Genomic DNA, 17,904 nt, shown 5'->3' with positions numbered 1-17,904 from the left:
ATGTAGTCTTAGGCGTTGTGTTCAGCACACTGCAATACAACAAGAGTTAGAAACACATGTACAGTGTCTGTGGCTGTATGTGTACCTGAGTACACAGCACAGGACAGAGCACACTATCCTGCAGAGCTGGAGTAGCCGGCCTCTGTGCGGCAGCTGGTTTGCTGTGAGTGCTGGGATCCATCCCTGGTCCCCGTTGAGTCCCCAGCAAACACCCTAACCCAAACACTGAGCCATCACAGCAGATTCTGCAGCTACAATTTCAACTTGTTTTCTCCCCAAGCATTTATTTGTGTCCTGCTGGCAGGTCCAGTAGGATGTCAACACGAGAAACCCGAACTGAGCCCTTCAGACTTTGTTCTGGGTACTGGAAAATGGTGTTAGAATTTCTTTAAATAACACACGTGTTAGTAAGAGAGAGAACACAACCACACACAACCATGTCATCATGTGAAGGCTACCACAGTAACATACCAAGCTTCTTTCCAAATATAAACAGTATTTTTAAACTCTACCTGGGAAGTACAGTTAGTGCCTATACCTGAAGTCAAAGCAACATGGAAACAGCATAATTTCTAAGTCATCTAAAGGGCTGGTCTAAATAACAAAAACCAATGATGTTTCTGTGAGAACTAAAATACTCACATTTCGGGCTAACTCAACAACCAACATGCTTCCGAGTTTAAACTATGGACACGTTACTCTCTAAAAATACGAACAAAAGAAACACAGGGACATATTTGCGGGAATAGACTCACTTCATAATGGAAACAATTCTTTTTCAAAGTAGAATTCAGGGCCAAAATCACACATTTCCCAAGCCTCCGAAATTAGGCCTCTGCCATCTCTGCTCTGGCTTACTGGTAAACCTCACCAGTCCTGTGTGACTTAGCAAAGACCGACACATGTCAGCAAGACATGACTCGCTGCTTAGCAGCAATATTTCCAGAGGCCAAACAATAAAAAATTCTAGCTCCTTGATAACTAACACTTTTTTATAAAGGAAGATATTGTTGAGAAAAGAATTTTCCAAAAGTAATTTGTGGGTTTTTTTTTTTCCTCCTTTAAAGATTTATTATTTATACAGTATTCTGCCTACATGCCAGAAGAAGGCACCAGATCTCATTCTAGATGGCTATGAAAACCATGTGGTTGCTGGGAATTGAACGCAGGACCTTTGAAAGAACAGCCAGTGTTCTTAACCTCTGAGCCATCTCTCCAGCCCATAATTTGTGTTTTTTAATCTTAGGGAATACTTTCAAGATTTCAAAACCTATTCTAACAAAATCTATGCCTTTTTAATTTCTTTGAAAACAATCTATTATTGAGATACTATGGAAAAACTAAATCTGAAGGCAGAGGTTTCAGTTACTTAATAGGTGGGTGCTGAACAGATCAGTTTAACCTGCTGAACGTTGTGTTACATTTACAAGGCAGACACAACGCCCCTCGTTCAATGGTACTTGGGGCCTGGTACACAGCAATGGCGACCACTGGCAGAAGACAAGAGCTAGGGTTCGCTGATTTTAATTACGTGTGTGTGGGTGGGCTTGCTCATGTGCACACTGGGGAAGGTTGTCGCTGGGTCTCCTCCTCAGTCGCTCTCCATCTTCTTTTTGAGCAAAGATCTCCTGCTGAACCTAGAGCTCACAAGCTGGCTAGGCTAGCTGTGGATAAGTGCTCCCGTTAAGCTGGGGTCATGGTGCGTGTGCTGGGGCCCTAAATTCAGGTCCTCATGCTTGAGCAGGGCACACTTTACCCACGTGGCCATCTTTCCAGCTCCTGAACATCACTTTATTTCACATCCAAAGATGCCAACAAACACTTCAGCCTGCTTCCATCATTCCTTCCTCAGCAGACTCTGCATCAAATCTTCCCTGGCATTCTTTATTTGTGGCCTCTCTTATCTCTGTTGGCTACAACACAAGAATGAAGTCCTCTTTAAGTATTTCTATAGCTCTTGCTTATTGTTTCTGAAATAGTTTCTCCGTATGTATCCCAGGCTGGCCTGGGACTCCAGAGCCTCCTGCTACAGTCTCCCAAGACTTGGGTTACAGGAATGTGGCACTGTAACCAGCTAGCTTAGACTTTTTTTTTCTTTTCTTAAGAATATAAGTCACTGGGGAAGGGGCATGAGAAGAGATAAGGGAGGGAGGGAAGGAAGGAAGGAGGGATTGGGAGAGGATGAGGGTGGGATTACAGCTGGGATACAAAGTGAATAAACTGTAATAAAAAAAGAATATAGATCACAGTTTCTATCTACAATTTTAAATGGGTGACAATGACAGTATTCTTCAAGAAAGAGTCCTCTAACTTTTAAAGAAAAAGTTAAAAATCAATAAATCTGCCAAAAAGAAATATTAAAAAAAAAAATGGGGCTGGAGAGATGGCTCAGCAGTTAGGAGCACTTGCTGCTCTTCCAGAGGACCTGGGTTCAATTCCCAGAACCCACATGGTGGCTCACAACCACCTGCAACCCTAGCTTCAAGGACTCCATAGGCACCAGGCATGCAGGTGATGAACATACATACATGCAGGGAAACTATTTATACACATTGAAAAAAAAAAAAAAAAGGAATTAAAGGAAAAGACAAAAGTGCAAACCTTTATTTGTGTGCTACCTTTTTCTTTCTTACTATGTATCTAGGGTCTCACTCTATGTCCCAGACTGGCCTTGAACTCTGATCGACCAGCCTGTCTCCCAAGTGACACTGGGCCAACAGGTACACACTAGCACGCCTGGCTACTTAGACAGTCTCCTAATGATCTTTCTGCTCTGCCATCATACATAATCCGACACACTCGCTACTTTTATATAATAAAAATGGGAATTTTGTGTTATTTGGGGAGTGCCTTGACCTGACCTCAAAGCAAATGCTGTGATGTGTCAGTACAGACAGTATAGACTTACCTGACAGCCACTGTACAGGGTGGAGTAAGTCGATGCTGCTGAAGGTTATAAAGGCTGTGGTGCAGACGGGCAGAAGCGACACTGACCAAACGATGCTTGCAACTACCCTCCAACCCAAAACCTAAAATTAAACACAACTCCTCAATCATGAAGTCAGTTACGCTAATTTAGCCATCCAAATCCGCTCCTTCGTGTAGGTCACTAACACTAACCATTACTAAATGTATCCAAATCATGTCCATGCCCATTCAGACCCAACGGTTGCCACTATCTGTTATATCCCAAACCACTACTGAACTGTGTTATTGTCAGGAAACGGATGCTGCTGGCACTGGCTTCCGAGTCAAGTGTAAAATCAAGTGTATCTAAGGTCGGGGGTGTGTGCACACGGACAGTCGGACATACGTGAACACATACACAGAAAAAAGATAAAATAAAAAAAGGGAACAAACGCTACAGGACTTAAGTGTGATTGGTGATACAGGTAGTAACAGGCCAAAATGTTTTTTAGCCTAGGCTAAATTACAGTACATCCAGGTAGAGACAGTATCCGAAAAAAGAACCTTCTTTCACTCTTTGTGCCTAAAAGACTGGACGCAGGAGCAGTGTTACATAAACCAGGAATAGATGCTCCTGTTAGAGCCTCCTCAACCCCAGCGTCTGCTAAGGCCACACCACATTCAACACGGGGCACCCCTTCCCATTTCCTATCCCAAGGAATCAAGCCAAGCCACTTGTTACGCAGCAGCTCGAAGAAGCGCTAACATTTTGCGCTACATCCCACCCACGCTGGCCAACTTCCACTTGGGACTCCAGCTCAACAGCCCAAACTTAACTTCCACGAAGGACGCCCCCACACCTCTGGACCCAACACCCCGGGCTATAACCAAAACCGCCCCGAAACAGGCCCCTTCCAGCCAGGCGCGCATGCACGCACGGCCAGAGCCTGGCCGCCCAGCCAGAGAGGCAGCGAGCGCCGCAGCGTGCTAACTCACGCGCCAAAGGATGTTCTGAGACCCGCCGGCACAGGGCCCGCTCGCAGCCGTGGCCATGGGGATGGCGGCCCCCGCTCTCCAGCGTGCAGGGGACGAAGTGCCCGCCCGCCACCACTGTTCAAAGGCAGGGAGGCCCCGGGAGGACCCCGCTGGGGCTGCCCGGAACGCTGCCTGAGCAGGGTCCTGCACAGCCGCCAGACCATCTCCCTCCAGCCTCGCCTGAACAGCCTCAACTGGCCAGAACTGCCCCGTAGCCACATGCCCCCAGGACGGCTGTGACTCTAAAAACGGTCCTCCGGAGTCCAAAAAGTCCTTCCGAAGCAGAGTCCATTGGGGCGTCAAAAGCAAAGGGCGGTGGTGCTGCATGCTGGGAACTGTAGTCTCGACGACCTCTGCGAACCAAGGGGAGGAGGAGCGTTGCATTCTGGAACTTGGAGTACCAAAATACAGGCTCGCGGTGCAGGAGCTGTAACGTGAAGCATGCTGGGGTGTCAGGTCCCTGGAACTGAAGTTACAAGACAGTTGTGAGCTGCCATGTGGGTACTGGGAGTTGAACCTGGGTCCTGTGGAAGAGCAGGCAGTACTCGTAAGAGTGAGCCCTCTGTCCAGCCCCTCCTTTCTTTTCCTTTCCTCTTTTCTTCCTTTCTGTCTTCTCCTTTTTTTAATAAAGCTGTAATAGCCACTGGAAATGCGCGAGGAAGGATGTTATACAGTCAGAACTGAAAATGTGATTTTCTACTCTTTTTTTTTTTTTCAGAATGCCATGTTTCTAAAAGTGAAATCACAGGCCTCATCTTAATACTCAGTAACTTCACTAAAACCCTTTTTTAATAAATGGGTGTTTTGTTGCTTTAAAAAAAGTGTGGTTTCATGCTGGCGAGGATGTGGGGAAAGGGGAGCCCTCCTCCATTGCTGGTGGGAGTGCAAGCTTGTATAACCACTTTGGAAATCAGTCTGGTGCTTTCTCAGAAAACTGGGAATAGCCATACCAGCTATACCACTCCTGGGTATACACCCAAAAGATGCTCCACCATTCAGCAAGGACATTTGCTCAACCATGTTCATGGCGGCTTTATTTGAAAAATAGCCAGAAACTGGAAACAACCTAAATGTCTCACAACCAAAGAATGGATAAAGAAACTGTGGCACATTTACACAACGGAATACTACTCAGCATTAAAAACAAAGAAATCAAGAAATTTGCAGGCAAATGGATGGAACTAGAAAAGCTCATCCTGAATGAGGTAACCCAGACCAGGAAAGACACACATGGTATGTACTCACTTATAAGTGGATTTTAGCCATATAGCACAGGATAGACACACTACAAGTACAGACCCCACAAAGATAAGTAACAAGGAGGACCCTAGGGAGGACTCATAAAGCTCAATCAGAAGGGGAAATAGAATAGACAGAGGTAATGGTGGAAGAGCGGGAACAAGGACCATCAGAGCCCATCAACCAGGGCCCAGAGGGGCCTATGGAGTCTGAAGCACCAACCAAGGACAATGCATGGTCTGGACCTAGGTCCTCGACCTACAAATCCCCGATGGGCATCTTAGGCTTCATGTGGGCCACAAGGGAGGAAGACAAACTCAGTCCTCATGTGAATAGATGAGCTGGGGTCTTGGGGGGGGGCCTCCCCGATTCTGAGGAAATAGGGGAAGGGAGGTTTCGGGAGGGAGGGTGGCACTGGGAGGAGAGGAGGGAAGGACCCGTGACCGAGACAAAAATTTAATTAATAAAAAAAAATTTACAAAAAATGTGTTTTGTCTTTCGCTTCAGCTCTTACACTTGTTAAGTGTAGCACTTTTGATCCCCTTTGAGCCGCTAGTCCTTCAAGCGTAAAATAAGAATAATAAAAAAAAACAAAACAGCATCCTGTTGATGGGGTGAGGATGTAAATACCATGCTATAAAAAGACAAGCATTAAAGACTGGAGTGCGGCTGAGTGAGCAGAATGCTTTCCTCATGCTCACCAAGCCCTAGGTTTGATCTACAGCACACCCTCCTCCCCACAAAAAAAAAAAAAAAAACAACAACAAACAAACAAAAAACAAAAAAAAAAACAAAAAAACATGGCACAGTGGCACATGCCTGTAATCCCGGCACTCAAGAAAAGAAATTGAGGCAGGAGGATATAAAGTTCAAAGTCACCCTCAGCCAGTGGGTTTGAGACTAGTTTGGAATATGTGAAGCAGCTGTCTCCAACGAGAAGTTTCCCACAGACGAGGAGGTAGCCCCGTCAGCAGGGCCTACTCTGAGTGCCCGGACCCCAGGCAGAAATGCTGAGCATGGTGGTGGGAACTTAGAACCCCTGTGCTGGCAAGGTGGGGATTGGGAGCCCTCTGGGCCAGTGAGCCAAGCCTGCTCTGAGCCAGTGAAGCAAGCGGGCCTGGAGCCTGAGGAACGGCACACAAAGCTGACCTCAGGCCTCCCCAGGTGAGCGTTAACCCCTTTTTCACACTCAGCTGCATGCCATGCCAACACTCAATACCCTAGAAAGGCAGAGAGGTAGACACAGGGTCCAGCTGACGCCGAAGAAACTCACAGGCTACTGAGGTAAACACGAGACGCTCAGTACTCTTTGCTAACAATCGGTTCTTGGCTTCCTTAAGGTATCCTATTAAACTTTCAAAATTACATTAATACCAATCACACCTGAAACACCAAAAAACAACAGCAACAACAACAACAAAAACAAACGGGACTGTATTTGGTTGATAGGTCTGTACCAGGAAGAACCCTTTCTTCCAGTCAAGGAAAAAAAAAAAAAAAAACTTTTAAGGAGTCAATTTACTATGAATCAGAAAAATATTTAAGGGAGAGAGCGTCCGTTTTGATGCCTGGTTTCGGAAGCCTTGGTCCGAGGTCAGCTGACTCCATGCTTTCTGGCTTGGTGAAATAGAGCGTGGCGGGGGTTGGGGGTCATGTGGGAAGAAAACCGCTCACTCCCAGGAGGCTGGGAAGCAGAAAGAGGGGGTGGGAACAAGACACACCGCCAGTGAATACCTTCAGAGCCCCGCTTTCCTTAACCAGCTCTCCTCGTACTTTCCACCGACTTCCTGCACTGCCATTAAATTATGAATCCATCCCTGGATTACCCCATCCGTGGATCAGACTGCTTGTGACAGAACCAGTAGTGACTTCAAATGTGAAACTCTGAGGTCTCTGCCTCTAGACTAGTTATAATAGAAGGCTGGAGAGATGGCTCAGCCATTAAAGGCTGGGCTGACAACCAAAAATGTAAGTGACTAGTGGAAAAAATAAACAGAAGACAAAATGACTAAGCGAGGCCGGAGACATGGCTCAGTGGTTTAGAGCTGCTCATCCAGAGGACCAGGGTTTGATCCCCAGGTGGTTCATAACTGGCTGTAATGCCAGGGGATCCAGCGCCCTCTTCTGGCCTCCAAGGGCACTGGACACACAAGGCACAGATACACTTGCGGGGGGGGGGGACACTTGCGGGGGGAAAAAAACACTCATCTACATAAAAATGAATATTCTAAGTGACTAAGAGAAGAATATAATAAAAACAAATAAAAGTGAACTAAAAGAGAAGTTAGGAAAAGAAGAGCTAGCCTCTGAATAACGGAAGCTCCTGAAAATCCTGGACCCTCCTCATAAGCCACCCAAGGACACACACAAATGTGGGACTTTTCTCTAATATTAACTCTAATATTTTTAAAGTTTTAAAAATGTCCTAAATCATTCATTTCAAATTCTTCAATTGTATAGATTTTTGTATTTTATAACTTGTAAAATATAAGGGCTTATAACAGGGAAGCAGATAACCCTTCATTCTGCTGACCTCTGCTTAACTTCAGACTCAGTCCTTCCCAGAGAGAAGGCAACTAGCATCCTCCATCTATCTATCTATCTATCCATCCATCCATCAATCCACCGACATACCTACCTACCTATTTTTTATGTGCATTGGTGTTTTGCCTGCAAATATTTCTGAATAAGGGTGTCAGACCCCCTAGAACTAGAGTTACAGTCAGTTGCGAGCTGTCATGTGGGTCCCGGATCCTCTGGAAGAGCAGACAGTTCTGTTAACTGCTGAACCATCTCTCTAGCCCAGACTAGGCTACGAGCTCTTAACAGAATGAAATTAGCCTCTGCAATAGGAAAATAAGAGACTTCACTTTGAAAGAAAGCTCCTTGGCTATCCAGCATCTCTTGCACATTTAGTAAAGTTGAGCAAGAAGAGGAATTTGAAGCACAAGGGTGATATTTCCCTGTGTGGTTGTGGCCTAGGGAGCCCATGTTTCTGGGTGAAAGCCATTGTTCCAAAGACCCAATCCCCGGCCTCGGCAAAGAATTCAAACAGTTCAGTCCATTGATAGGCAAGCTCAGGCTCCTCCCTCTTCCTTGTGGCCAGGTTGCTGTACTCCTTGTGGCTAGGTGACAGGGCTCTCTGTTGCCTGCTTCATGGGGGCCAGAACTCATGTGGAAAACCAAGGAAGAGAGGAAAACCACGGGGAAACCCTAGCTAAAACAAGCACAGCATGTCATCCAGGCCGCACACGTAGATTTTTCACCCCTTTCAACACTGCATAGGTTTTCTACAAAGGAAGGTTTTGCCTATGACACAGATGGGCCACATGAGAACCACAGGTGAAGGGCACACCTAGCGGCATCTCATCTACAGGAACATGAGGAAGAGGCTGCGCCAATTCAGTCTGGACCCTCAAGAGGGTACAAGGCCGCAGAGAAAGGTTTCAGAGTGAAGCAAATGCCGGGGGAAATCCCAGAGCCGCATAAAAAGCAGGGTAGCTTGACCAAGGCCTCAGCCTCAGTGTGTTCCCGCAGCTGTAAACAGGACAGCAGCGTACTCAAACAGCCCTGAGCCCAGTCATCCACCATTCACATAATGGATCAGCTTGAGATCTCCTGAGCCTGAGTGCCACGTGTCATTTATGGCTGGCAGATTTCATCGACACTGTGAGATGCCCCAGAGATCTTTTCCTCTGGCACAGTGACCAGCAGCAAGACTTTAGAACCAGTAGTCTCCCCCTGCCCAGAAGGTGATTGAATGAACCATCTCCTCACCAGCTCATGATGAACATGAACAAGAAATACAGCACTGGTATTCTGGAATACCAGTACTCTGGAATCGGAGGATGCCCTAAAATGATACAGCGCCCTCTAAAACAATGCTAACAAATTCACGACAGTCTGATGGGATCCAGGCTGATTCTAAAGCTTTTCTCAGAGCCCCTGGATGAAAGCACAGACAGAACAAGATCAGCTTCCTTGCCCAGAGACACATTCGGCAAACTCCAGTCTGGGACTGGGGTCAGGGCCTTGAAGGAAATAAGATTTTGCCTGGGAACCTGGCTATCTCCCCTGAAGAGACTAGAGTTATCAGTCCCAAGGCTGCCATGTGCTCCGTCTGTGGTGAAATGTGGCTTGGCTAGCTACCCACTGACTTCATCTCTCTGCTTTCTGCAGACTCTGCCCTGCCCCTCCCCGACCTTGCAAATGGTATACTAAACTTGCTTTGCATAACACATAGCTTATGCAAGACCTCTGGATCCCAAACTTTCCTATCTCTTTCACTGTCTTGATTCCCTAGTCCTCCCTCTCCGGAACCTGTCACGGAAGAACAACCTGCTGGTCCAGGTCAAGGCTTCTGGAGTTCTCAGAAGAACTTGTTTCATGCATCCCCTTGTTCATTTAATCCAGCAGCATTCACTAAGCAAAGACCAGGGCCAGGCGTGGTGCTAGATGCTTCTGTCTGGCTCGCGGGCTTCATCTTTAGCTACCCTGTCCTCATGGGTCTCCAACCAGGGCCCCTGGAAGAACCAGACACTAGCATGTGTTCAGCTTGCATCTTGTTCTTAGGCGCTGAACTAGGACAGGGGTCTACGGAGCTGAAACCAGGGGCTGGAGAGATGCCTGATAGTTAAGAGCCTGGACTGCTCTTCCAGAGAACCTGGGTTCAATTCCCAGAATCCACATGGCAGCTCACAACTGTTTCATAACTCCAGTTCCAAGGGCTCTGATACCCTCTTCTGACCTCTGAAGGCACCAGGCACACACATGGTGTACAGACATACATGTACCCAAGACTCACAGAAAATTTAAAACTTTTTTTGTTTTTGTTTTTTGTTGTGTTTTTTTTTTTCCCCAGGCGGGGTTTCTCTGTGTAGCCTTGACTGTCTGGACTCCCTTTGTAGACCAGGCTGTCCTCAAACTCACAGGGAGCCGCCTGCCTCTGCCTCCCAAGTGCTAGGATTAAAGCTGTGAGCTACCACTCCCAGCTTTAAAGAAACTGAGACTTCCATGCTTGCAGGCCCCTCCCAGTCCCCCAAATACGATGCTTTTTGTTGTTATGACTCCACCCGTGGGGACTCTATCAAATCCCTTTTATGACACTGCTTAAGCTAGATTCTACTGTCCGACCCCCTGCTTTCAATTGGGCACGTGACACTCACCAGTAACCACAGTACCTGGAAGGCTGAAGCACGAAGATCACAGATTTAAGGCTAGCCTGGGCTACACAGCAAGGTGCTTTCTCAAAAATATACGGCAAAACAAAAATCCATTCATCTCACTAGATTGTGTCTAAATGTTGACTTCTGTGATGATTTCCCCGGGTATGAGGTGTGAGAAGGGACTGGGTGTCCAGGTTTTCCCATGTTGCCCAGGCTAGCCCACAACTCCTCGAGTAAGTGCTCCTCACCTAAGCCCTCCCCTTGCCTGCCCCACCCTCACCTTTCACTCCCAGTTTTAGCCACAGTGACAATCATTGCCTAGGAAAGAAGAGCTGAAAAGACTCACACCGAACGTCACTTTTTTATTTTCAGGGATGGACTTTCAGGGCCTCACATATGCTAAGCAAGTGTTTTTTCATGTGACTGACACCCCCAGACCAACACTTAAGTCTTGCTGAGCAGGTGACGAGGCTTCAAGGTGACGACAATCAGTCCCCTGCTGACGTGGGCCATCCTGCTTTTCAGGGTGGTGGATGCTGTGTCCGGAAGAGCCACGCACCCGCAGAAGTGAGAGGCTGAAAAAAACAAAAGGCGAGGTTCGAGATAAAGATCCCCGGAACTAAGCGGCAGAAAGGCTCTTCAGCTTCAGTACCAGGGGTTGCCACCCCCAAACCCACAGATCCTAACTTGCACCCTGAGTTCTGTGCTCAGTGAAGAGATGGTGGCTGGAAGGATATGGCAATGCTTAAGTGCTTCCTCTACTTTCCCGGGAACCCAGTTGACCTTCTCCGACCTGGAACCCCAAGATCTGTTCACTCCTCTTCCACCCACTTCCTTGTGGCCCCACTGTATGAGAGCTGAGACTAGGGCCAAGGAGACGGCCCAGGGGTGAAGCACCTGCTGCACAACTGTGAGGACTGGAGAGCTCTCCGGAGCCTACAGAAAAGCCACGTGGATGTGATGGCCCCATCTGTAATCCCGGAGCTCAGTAGAAAGAGACGGGATCCCCAGGGCAAGCTGGCGAGGTGAACGAGCCCAATCAGTGAGCTCCGACACCTGGCCTCAGTAAATAGAAAAAAATGACAGAAGACACCTGATTTCGGCCCCTGGCCTTCGAATGTGTATGCATGTGTATACACTCCCCCCCCACATACATGTGAACATACACACACACACAGACACAAAGAAAAATATCTGGGAACTTGTTGGAGGGAAGCTCCTTAGACTGGGGATGGTCTAAATGGAGAATGAAACATTCCATCCTGCAGGGAAGCACCATGAAGATACAAGCACACAACTCAAAAGCGTCAGGAAATTCCTGAAACTGACCAGACTCACTAGCCCCTCCCTTCTCAAGTTTATATAAGGACTTGGGACTGTGGAGAAAAGCCCTCAGACCAGCTAAGCTGCCTTGGAGAGACACTTTCGAGCCTGCTGTCTACCATGTTGTATGTGAGCTTCAGGTGTCTGGCCGTTTTCAGCTAATACCTACTCTGGGGAGGATTTTTGGTAATGGTTTTGGTGATGCAGCTGTGTCTGTGTCCTGTAAGAAACCCCTCACCCACACTTCTATAAGCAAACCCAACAAACATGGCAGTTCACCAAGCCACACTTTGGCAGTGTTGTCCCTTGGATCTGTCGTTGGTGCCCTGTCTAGAGTGAGTGGACATTTACTCATCTCTCCCTAGAGACACATAACGTAACCAGCCTGGAAAGCTGTGGTAGTTAGAACAAGAGGTTAAACGCAAGGGCACGAGGAAGGACACAAAGCTTGAGGCAGATCATGGCTAACCAGGGAGTCTGGCTTTTCAAAAGTGGGTATGTGTGAGATAGACTGGGATTGCGCTTGCCCCGTGATAAGGTGAGGAGGGTGAGGCGGGGGGATGGACACTGCTGTTAGGTTGCAGCCTGGCTGGCTGTTATCTGTATAGCTGCTGTAACAGATGTACCGAAGGGAGGCATGGTTTTTGCTGACTTTCAGTTCCGGGGCATACAGTCCATCATGGCAGGGAAGGCACAGTGGCAGAAAGAAGAGGTGGCTGCTACATTGCAGCCGCAGTCAGGACGCCAGGAAAGACAAGCGCTCAGTTCCTCACAAAGTTGCCCAGGCTGTCTTTGAACTTGTATCCCTCCTACTCCACCACCTGGGATCACAGCCTGCTCCAGCAAGCCTGGTGACGAGGTGGTAATTTTTGTTTTGCTTTGCTGACACTGGAGAGGGAACCCCAGGCCTGCGGTATGGATTTTTGTTTTGTCTGATTTTGTTGTTGCTGGTCGTGCCCCTCCCCACCCCACCGAGAGACGGGGTTTCTCTGTGCAGCCCTGGCTGTCCTGAAACTCATCCTGTAGACCAGGCTGGCTTCGAACTCACAGAGATCTGCCTGCCTCTGTCTCCCGAGTGCTGGGATTAAAATTGTGTGCCACCATGCCTGGCTTCTGTGGATGGATTTCTTAATCTCGATGAAGATCCCTATGCTGGGTCCTGTCCCAGAGCACAGGCGTAGTGGTGGATAAGATATATATGGTCTCAACTCTCGGGAGAGCTAGCCTAGCAGATGGAGGAGCAGGACAAACTCACATTGCCTTCATTAATTAACCACAACCGTGAATGACTGTGAGGGGGAACAATAAGGAGAGGCCAGTGTGAGTGGAGATGCCATTTGCCACAGCAGGAAGCACGCTGGGCACCTAGCATACTGGAGAACTTCTTTAGTTTGGGATGCAGCGAAGTTGAGGCACCTCACTGGGGACCTGCAGGAGAGCTTGGAAAGAAGGGCTAGCGACAGCACCCCAGGAGAGAAAGGCACGTGGCAGGAAGAGTTCTAAACACCCGGCCTTCTTCTCAGATGAAGAGCCAGGACCTCCCTGGAGGGCTTCCCAGGGCAGGGTCCTGTTCAGTTGTCTGCACTGGACCAGACCACGATCGAGAGGCTGAGGCAGGCGCTATCTGCTCAGGGCAGCTGACGATTGCGAGGTCCCCGTGACAAGTGGTCACTGGGTAAAAGCTAGCACCCGCTGGCTGGAGCAACAACCTGACTGACCTTCCAGGAAACAGCAGCCCAGCGTTCTGAAAACGCTAATAAAAGGCAGGGAGAAGCTGGCACACAGCACGGAGTCTATTTCCTAAGTATTTTCTGTTTTGTTCAAATTAATGGGTTAGAATTTCAACCCAGAGCATTACCTTCTCCTACTGCCAACTTTTAACGGGTAGTCTGTAGGGAACATTCCAGGAGGTCCAGCGCTTGGGCAGAGATAGGAGGTAGAATGGCACCGCCTCTCTGTGCCAAGCTTGGCCTGTGATGTCACCATCAGCCAGCATTTCCTCCTCTCTCAGACGTCCTCTGCTTTTTAGCCTGAGGCTTGACTTCTGGCTACTTCTGGCTCCTCACCTTGGGTAGCCTCAACGCAGCACGGGTGACCCCTGCTCCTTACAGTGGCCCAGCACTGCGTGTGACCCGTGCTAGCACTGCCTGGCGTGCGGTATTCCCATCAGGTCTCCACGGCCGTGTCCCGTTAACCTCGAAGGGCTCTGGTCTGTCCGGGGTGTGTGTGTGTGTTCGATACGAAATCAGAAAGTAGAAACCAGTGCTCTTAACTGCTGAACTAGCTTTCTAGCACCATAAAAGTAAATCTTAAAAAATAAAAAGATTCAGGCAGTGATGGGACATGGTTTCAAAAGACAACAAGTTCCTTTATCCTTAGATCCACCTTGCTGGCCGGAGAGGGCTTATTTTATAAGTTAAAAGGGCTTCTACGCATTAGTTCTTATATTATGAAATCGGCTTTGGCTTTCTACTGCAAGCTGTCCCCTCCCGTTTTAAGAAAGAGTTGCACTTGGGAGGCAGAGGCAGGTGGTTCTTGAGTTTGAAGTCAGCCTGGTCTGCAGGGTGAGTTCCAGGACAGCGGGGACTACACAGGAAAACCCTGTCTCCAAAAACAAAAGCAAACAAATGACAACAACAGACAAAAGAAAACAAGTGTTTCCACCCAGTTCTGGTTTGGTTGGTCAACCGTGAGGTTGGCGCTGGGTCGCTTACAGAAATGTGGCAGCGTGCAGGCAGCAATGCAGCTCGGATATCAGAGTGGGCGGCGCCTTGTAAGGCCCAGCTCCTCTCCACAGGGGACTGTCTGCCAGTCCTAAAGGCCTTGGGAGGCAGATATCGGGACTGTTCTGACAGTAACTGTTGTGTCGTGCTTGGAGGTCCACAACTACCTGCCCAAGCTATAGGCAAACCTTTCTACTGTTAAGGACAGTATTGTGGGTTGATCTGGTTAGCATCCCAGGTCCTCCAATCTACCTCAAAGAAAGGGAATGAGGAAGAAAACGAGACGGCAACAGCCCAGGCACTGGGAAGAGTTTCTGGGCAGAGCATGGGCCAGGAAGATGTCCGAGGATAAAGGAACTTGTCTTTATCAGTTCGATCCCCAGAGACTACAGGGTAGAAAAAGGAAAAGCAACTCCCTTGGGAGGTCCTCCAGCCTCCTACGCATGTGCAATCTCAATCTCTCTCTCTCTCTCTCTCACACACACACACACACACACACACACACACACACAAATACATTACATATAATGTATTCGTGTTCAAAAAGAAAAGAAAGAAGAGCTCATGGTATGAGCGAGAGAAAGGAGCACAGCTCGTGAACCCACATGTCCAGTCAGGAGGATTTTCGCTACACAGACCTCTCCAGAACCTGTTTGTTCACCTGTCGTTAAAGCCCTCGTCACACTGTAGATGACTGGTTACTGCCTGCTCTCCTCTGTGCACGCCTACTGGCTGCCCGTGAGAAGGTGCCTCTCTGCCTGGAGGTGGTCTTTCACACGATCCTACAAGCCAGCGCAGACCGAGGAATTCGAGGGGAGTTTCTGGGCTTTACCGGGGTCTTGACACTGGAGAAGCGGCACTGATGCCCAGGAGGTGAGGCCAGGATAGACGCAGATCCTCTGTGACCCGCTGTAGCCATGTATCCTAGGGCAGCTTCCTCTCACCAGGATCTAGAGACTCCACGGGAGTCCAGCGCTCCCCGGAGAGGAGAGGCCAGTGTTCTCACAAGAACCCATTCCAGGCTGAGCCGTTCCCATCCACGGGTTTATTCAGGGAAGGCTACTGTTGAGACTCAAAGTCATTTTTCTTCAGTGAAAGCCAGGAGCCCAGAGCTGACAGAGGAAGGCATCGGCAGCTCGTAAATCCACAGTGCCCAGGCCCCTGAGCAGGCCCTCTTATTGGCAACGCGATGGATGCTCTGCTACAGAGGCAGCGAACAAGCGAACAAGCCGTTCATCACGATCTCGTTTGGAGACTCGACACCTAAATGGAGCTACCCCCGCTCACAGCTCTGTGCACAGCTCTGTGCAGACCAGGAAATCTCTTCCCGGACCCTGCAGCAGCTCTCTGGAGGGTGCATGCAACTCCTTTGTAGCAAAATGCAAGAAAGAGCCTAAGTCTCTGCCGCCCAGGAGTCAGTCAACAGAACACTCATGAGCTTGATGTCCGGTAATCTAGGCCAGGGAGACAGGTGACGGCTGCCTGTGTTCTCTCTGTCCCTCTGCAGCTGGACTCAGAGATCCTGGTTCTCAGAGATACTTGCCACTGTGGCATCGCCATGTCCGGCTGAACAGCCTAGACTGTCCCCTTTCCCAGGCCACAAGAAGGGGACAACTCTTTCAGATGTGAGTGGCGAGCTGCCTGTACTCACCTTCAGAACCCCAATTCAAAGGAGACCCTCTTGTGAAGTCCAAGTCACTCCCTCCTGTGCCTTGCACGGCTCAGGTTTCAGCCTGCCTGAGGAACTACTCTCTCACAGCACATAGCATGACCTGTTAGGTGGATCACCGAGGCTCCTTGAGGCAATGACCAGCTCTGGCTTTCGAGGTCCCATAGAACCGCCTTGGCAAATGTGTGAGCGGCAGAGAAGGCCTCAGCTCAGGGTAGAAACCACCATCTATGCCCTCAGCTCACCCTCCCAACATGCACTGCTCACCTGTGCTGCTCTGGATAGCCAGGCCCTGGCCCTGGCACTACAGAGGCCAAGGCAGGGAAAACTCTGCCCTATCCCTGAGAACTTTGGCCTAAGGAAGGAGCCTGCCCCGCCAAGGTCTTCTACATCCACATCAGAAGGGTCGTACCGACCCCTGTCCATTCTGGCTTTGATGGAGTATACAATCATATGATGATACCTACATGACAAGGGACTGACAGTGGTGCCCAGCCAATAGCTTTCAAGGTTCCCTCATGATTACCTGAGTGGGTGATGATTAAGCCATGATGAAGGCTCATGCTAAGGTAGGAGGCCCCACACAAACTCATTGAAGAAGTGAAAAAGGAAAAAAGAACTAGAACTTCTGTTTACATTTCCTTAAAAATGTAAGTTTCAACAGTTACCATAGAGACTGACAACAGCATATGCAAATACAGAAGTCACACATCACTGGCTTGCACTGGATGAAGAATGGAAAATGGCCTCAATGCTGCTGTCTCATAGCCTTGTACAATTCTCTTCCCCCTTCAGCATGGGCTGGGCCTGTTAACTTGCTTCTAACCAAGAGAATGAAGCAAGGAAAAGACTCACTTTCAAGTCTGTGCTATGCAGGACAGTCACTTCCATTTTGCTAACAGACTCTTGCTGACGTCACCCTTGTTCATTTCTGGCTTTGATGAATTATGAAATCATACAATGATACCTACATGACATGGAACCAACAGTGGCCTTCAGCCAAGAGCCTGCAAGGCTCCCTCATTCTCATCAGTCACAGGAACTAAACCCCACCAAATGATCCTGGGAGTGGAAAAGTTCTTCCCCACGTTTGGCCTCTGGATGAGCCCCAGCTCCAGCCAGCTCAGGGCCACAGCCTCGGAAGTGAGGACAAAGCTAGGCTGTGCCCAGACTCCACAGCAACAGGGGAGGCAGCAACAGGTAACTGACACGGGATTCAGACTTGGCCGTGAGCAAGACATAGAGTCAAGAAGCAAGCACTCTGACTACAGCTCTCTCAACCAGATAGAAGGGCTTCACAAAAACTCTGAATGACAGCAGGGTGGCCCACACAGGTTTCAGCAGTAGAAAGAACGTCACCTCTAAAAACTGGGGAGGACAGGCAAACTCGGAACCTGGCTCTCCGAGACTTGGGTTCAAGTCCTAGTTCTGCCTCTCAGCTGCAGGTGACCACAGTCCACTACATACTCCCCCTCTTCCTTCGTGCAATCAGGTGGGCAAGAGATGCTGATGAGACAGTGACCTGGAACGTTTAAACACATGTGTGCTAGTTTCCTACCAAACTTGGCTGACTGTGAGCAGGGAACTGTGCTCTCTTGGCCTTAGCTTCGTTCATACAGGCGAGGAGGAAAGCCCATGCTCCCCCGGCCTTTGATTCTAAACTGCATACCCTTGAGGAAAGCCCAGGAGCTGTCTCCAGCGTCACAGGAGACACCTTTACTATCATATCCTATTAGCTCGAAGGGCTTATGACTGGAATTCCTCCTCGGCAAAGAAAGAAAACCCCTCACCCATTTTTTAAAAAAGGAAATAAAATATCAAAGCAAAGTCAAGGGGGACTACA

General features: G+C 48.8%; 2 protein-coding genes across 2 annotated transcripts in view; both read right to left on the bottom strand.

Moving 5' to 3' along the window:
* The window catches only part of Ndc1 (NDC1 transmembrane nucleoporin), a 48,285-nt gene extending 44,055 nt beyond the window's left edge, over positions 1-4,230 (bottom strand). The window contains exons 1-2 of the mRNA XM_021661253.2: positions 3,904-4,230; positions 2,909-3,029 (exon numbers count right to left, since the gene is read on the bottom strand). Of these exons, the coding sequence (XP_021516928.1) occupies positions 2,909-3,029; positions 3,904-3,960 (178 nt within the window). The 5' untranslated portion in view covers positions 3,961-4,230. The remainder of the gene's footprint in view (positions 1-2,908; positions 3,030-3,903) is intronic.
* A 6,458-nt stretch (positions 4,231-10,688) lies between these two features.
* The window catches only part of Yipf1 (Yip1 domain family member 1), a 29,935-nt gene continuing 22,719 nt past the window's right edge, over positions 10,689-17,904 (bottom strand). The window contains exon 10 of the mRNA XM_021661271.2: positions 10,689-10,921. The gene's annotated coding sequence lies outside the window, so the exon portion shown is untranslated. The remainder of the gene's footprint in view (positions 10,922-17,904) is intronic.

Source organism: Meriones unguiculatus, chromosome 12, assembly GCF_030254825.1.
Source record: "Meriones unguiculatus strain TT.TT164.6M chromosome 12, Bangor_MerUng_6.1, whole genome shotgun sequence".
NCBI classification, from domain to species: Eukaryota; Metazoa; Chordata; class Mammalia; order Rodentia; family Muridae; genus Meriones; species Meriones unguiculatus.
Note: the sequence above shows the minus strand (reverse complement) of the source record. Positions and strands in the feature narration are given on the sequence as shown.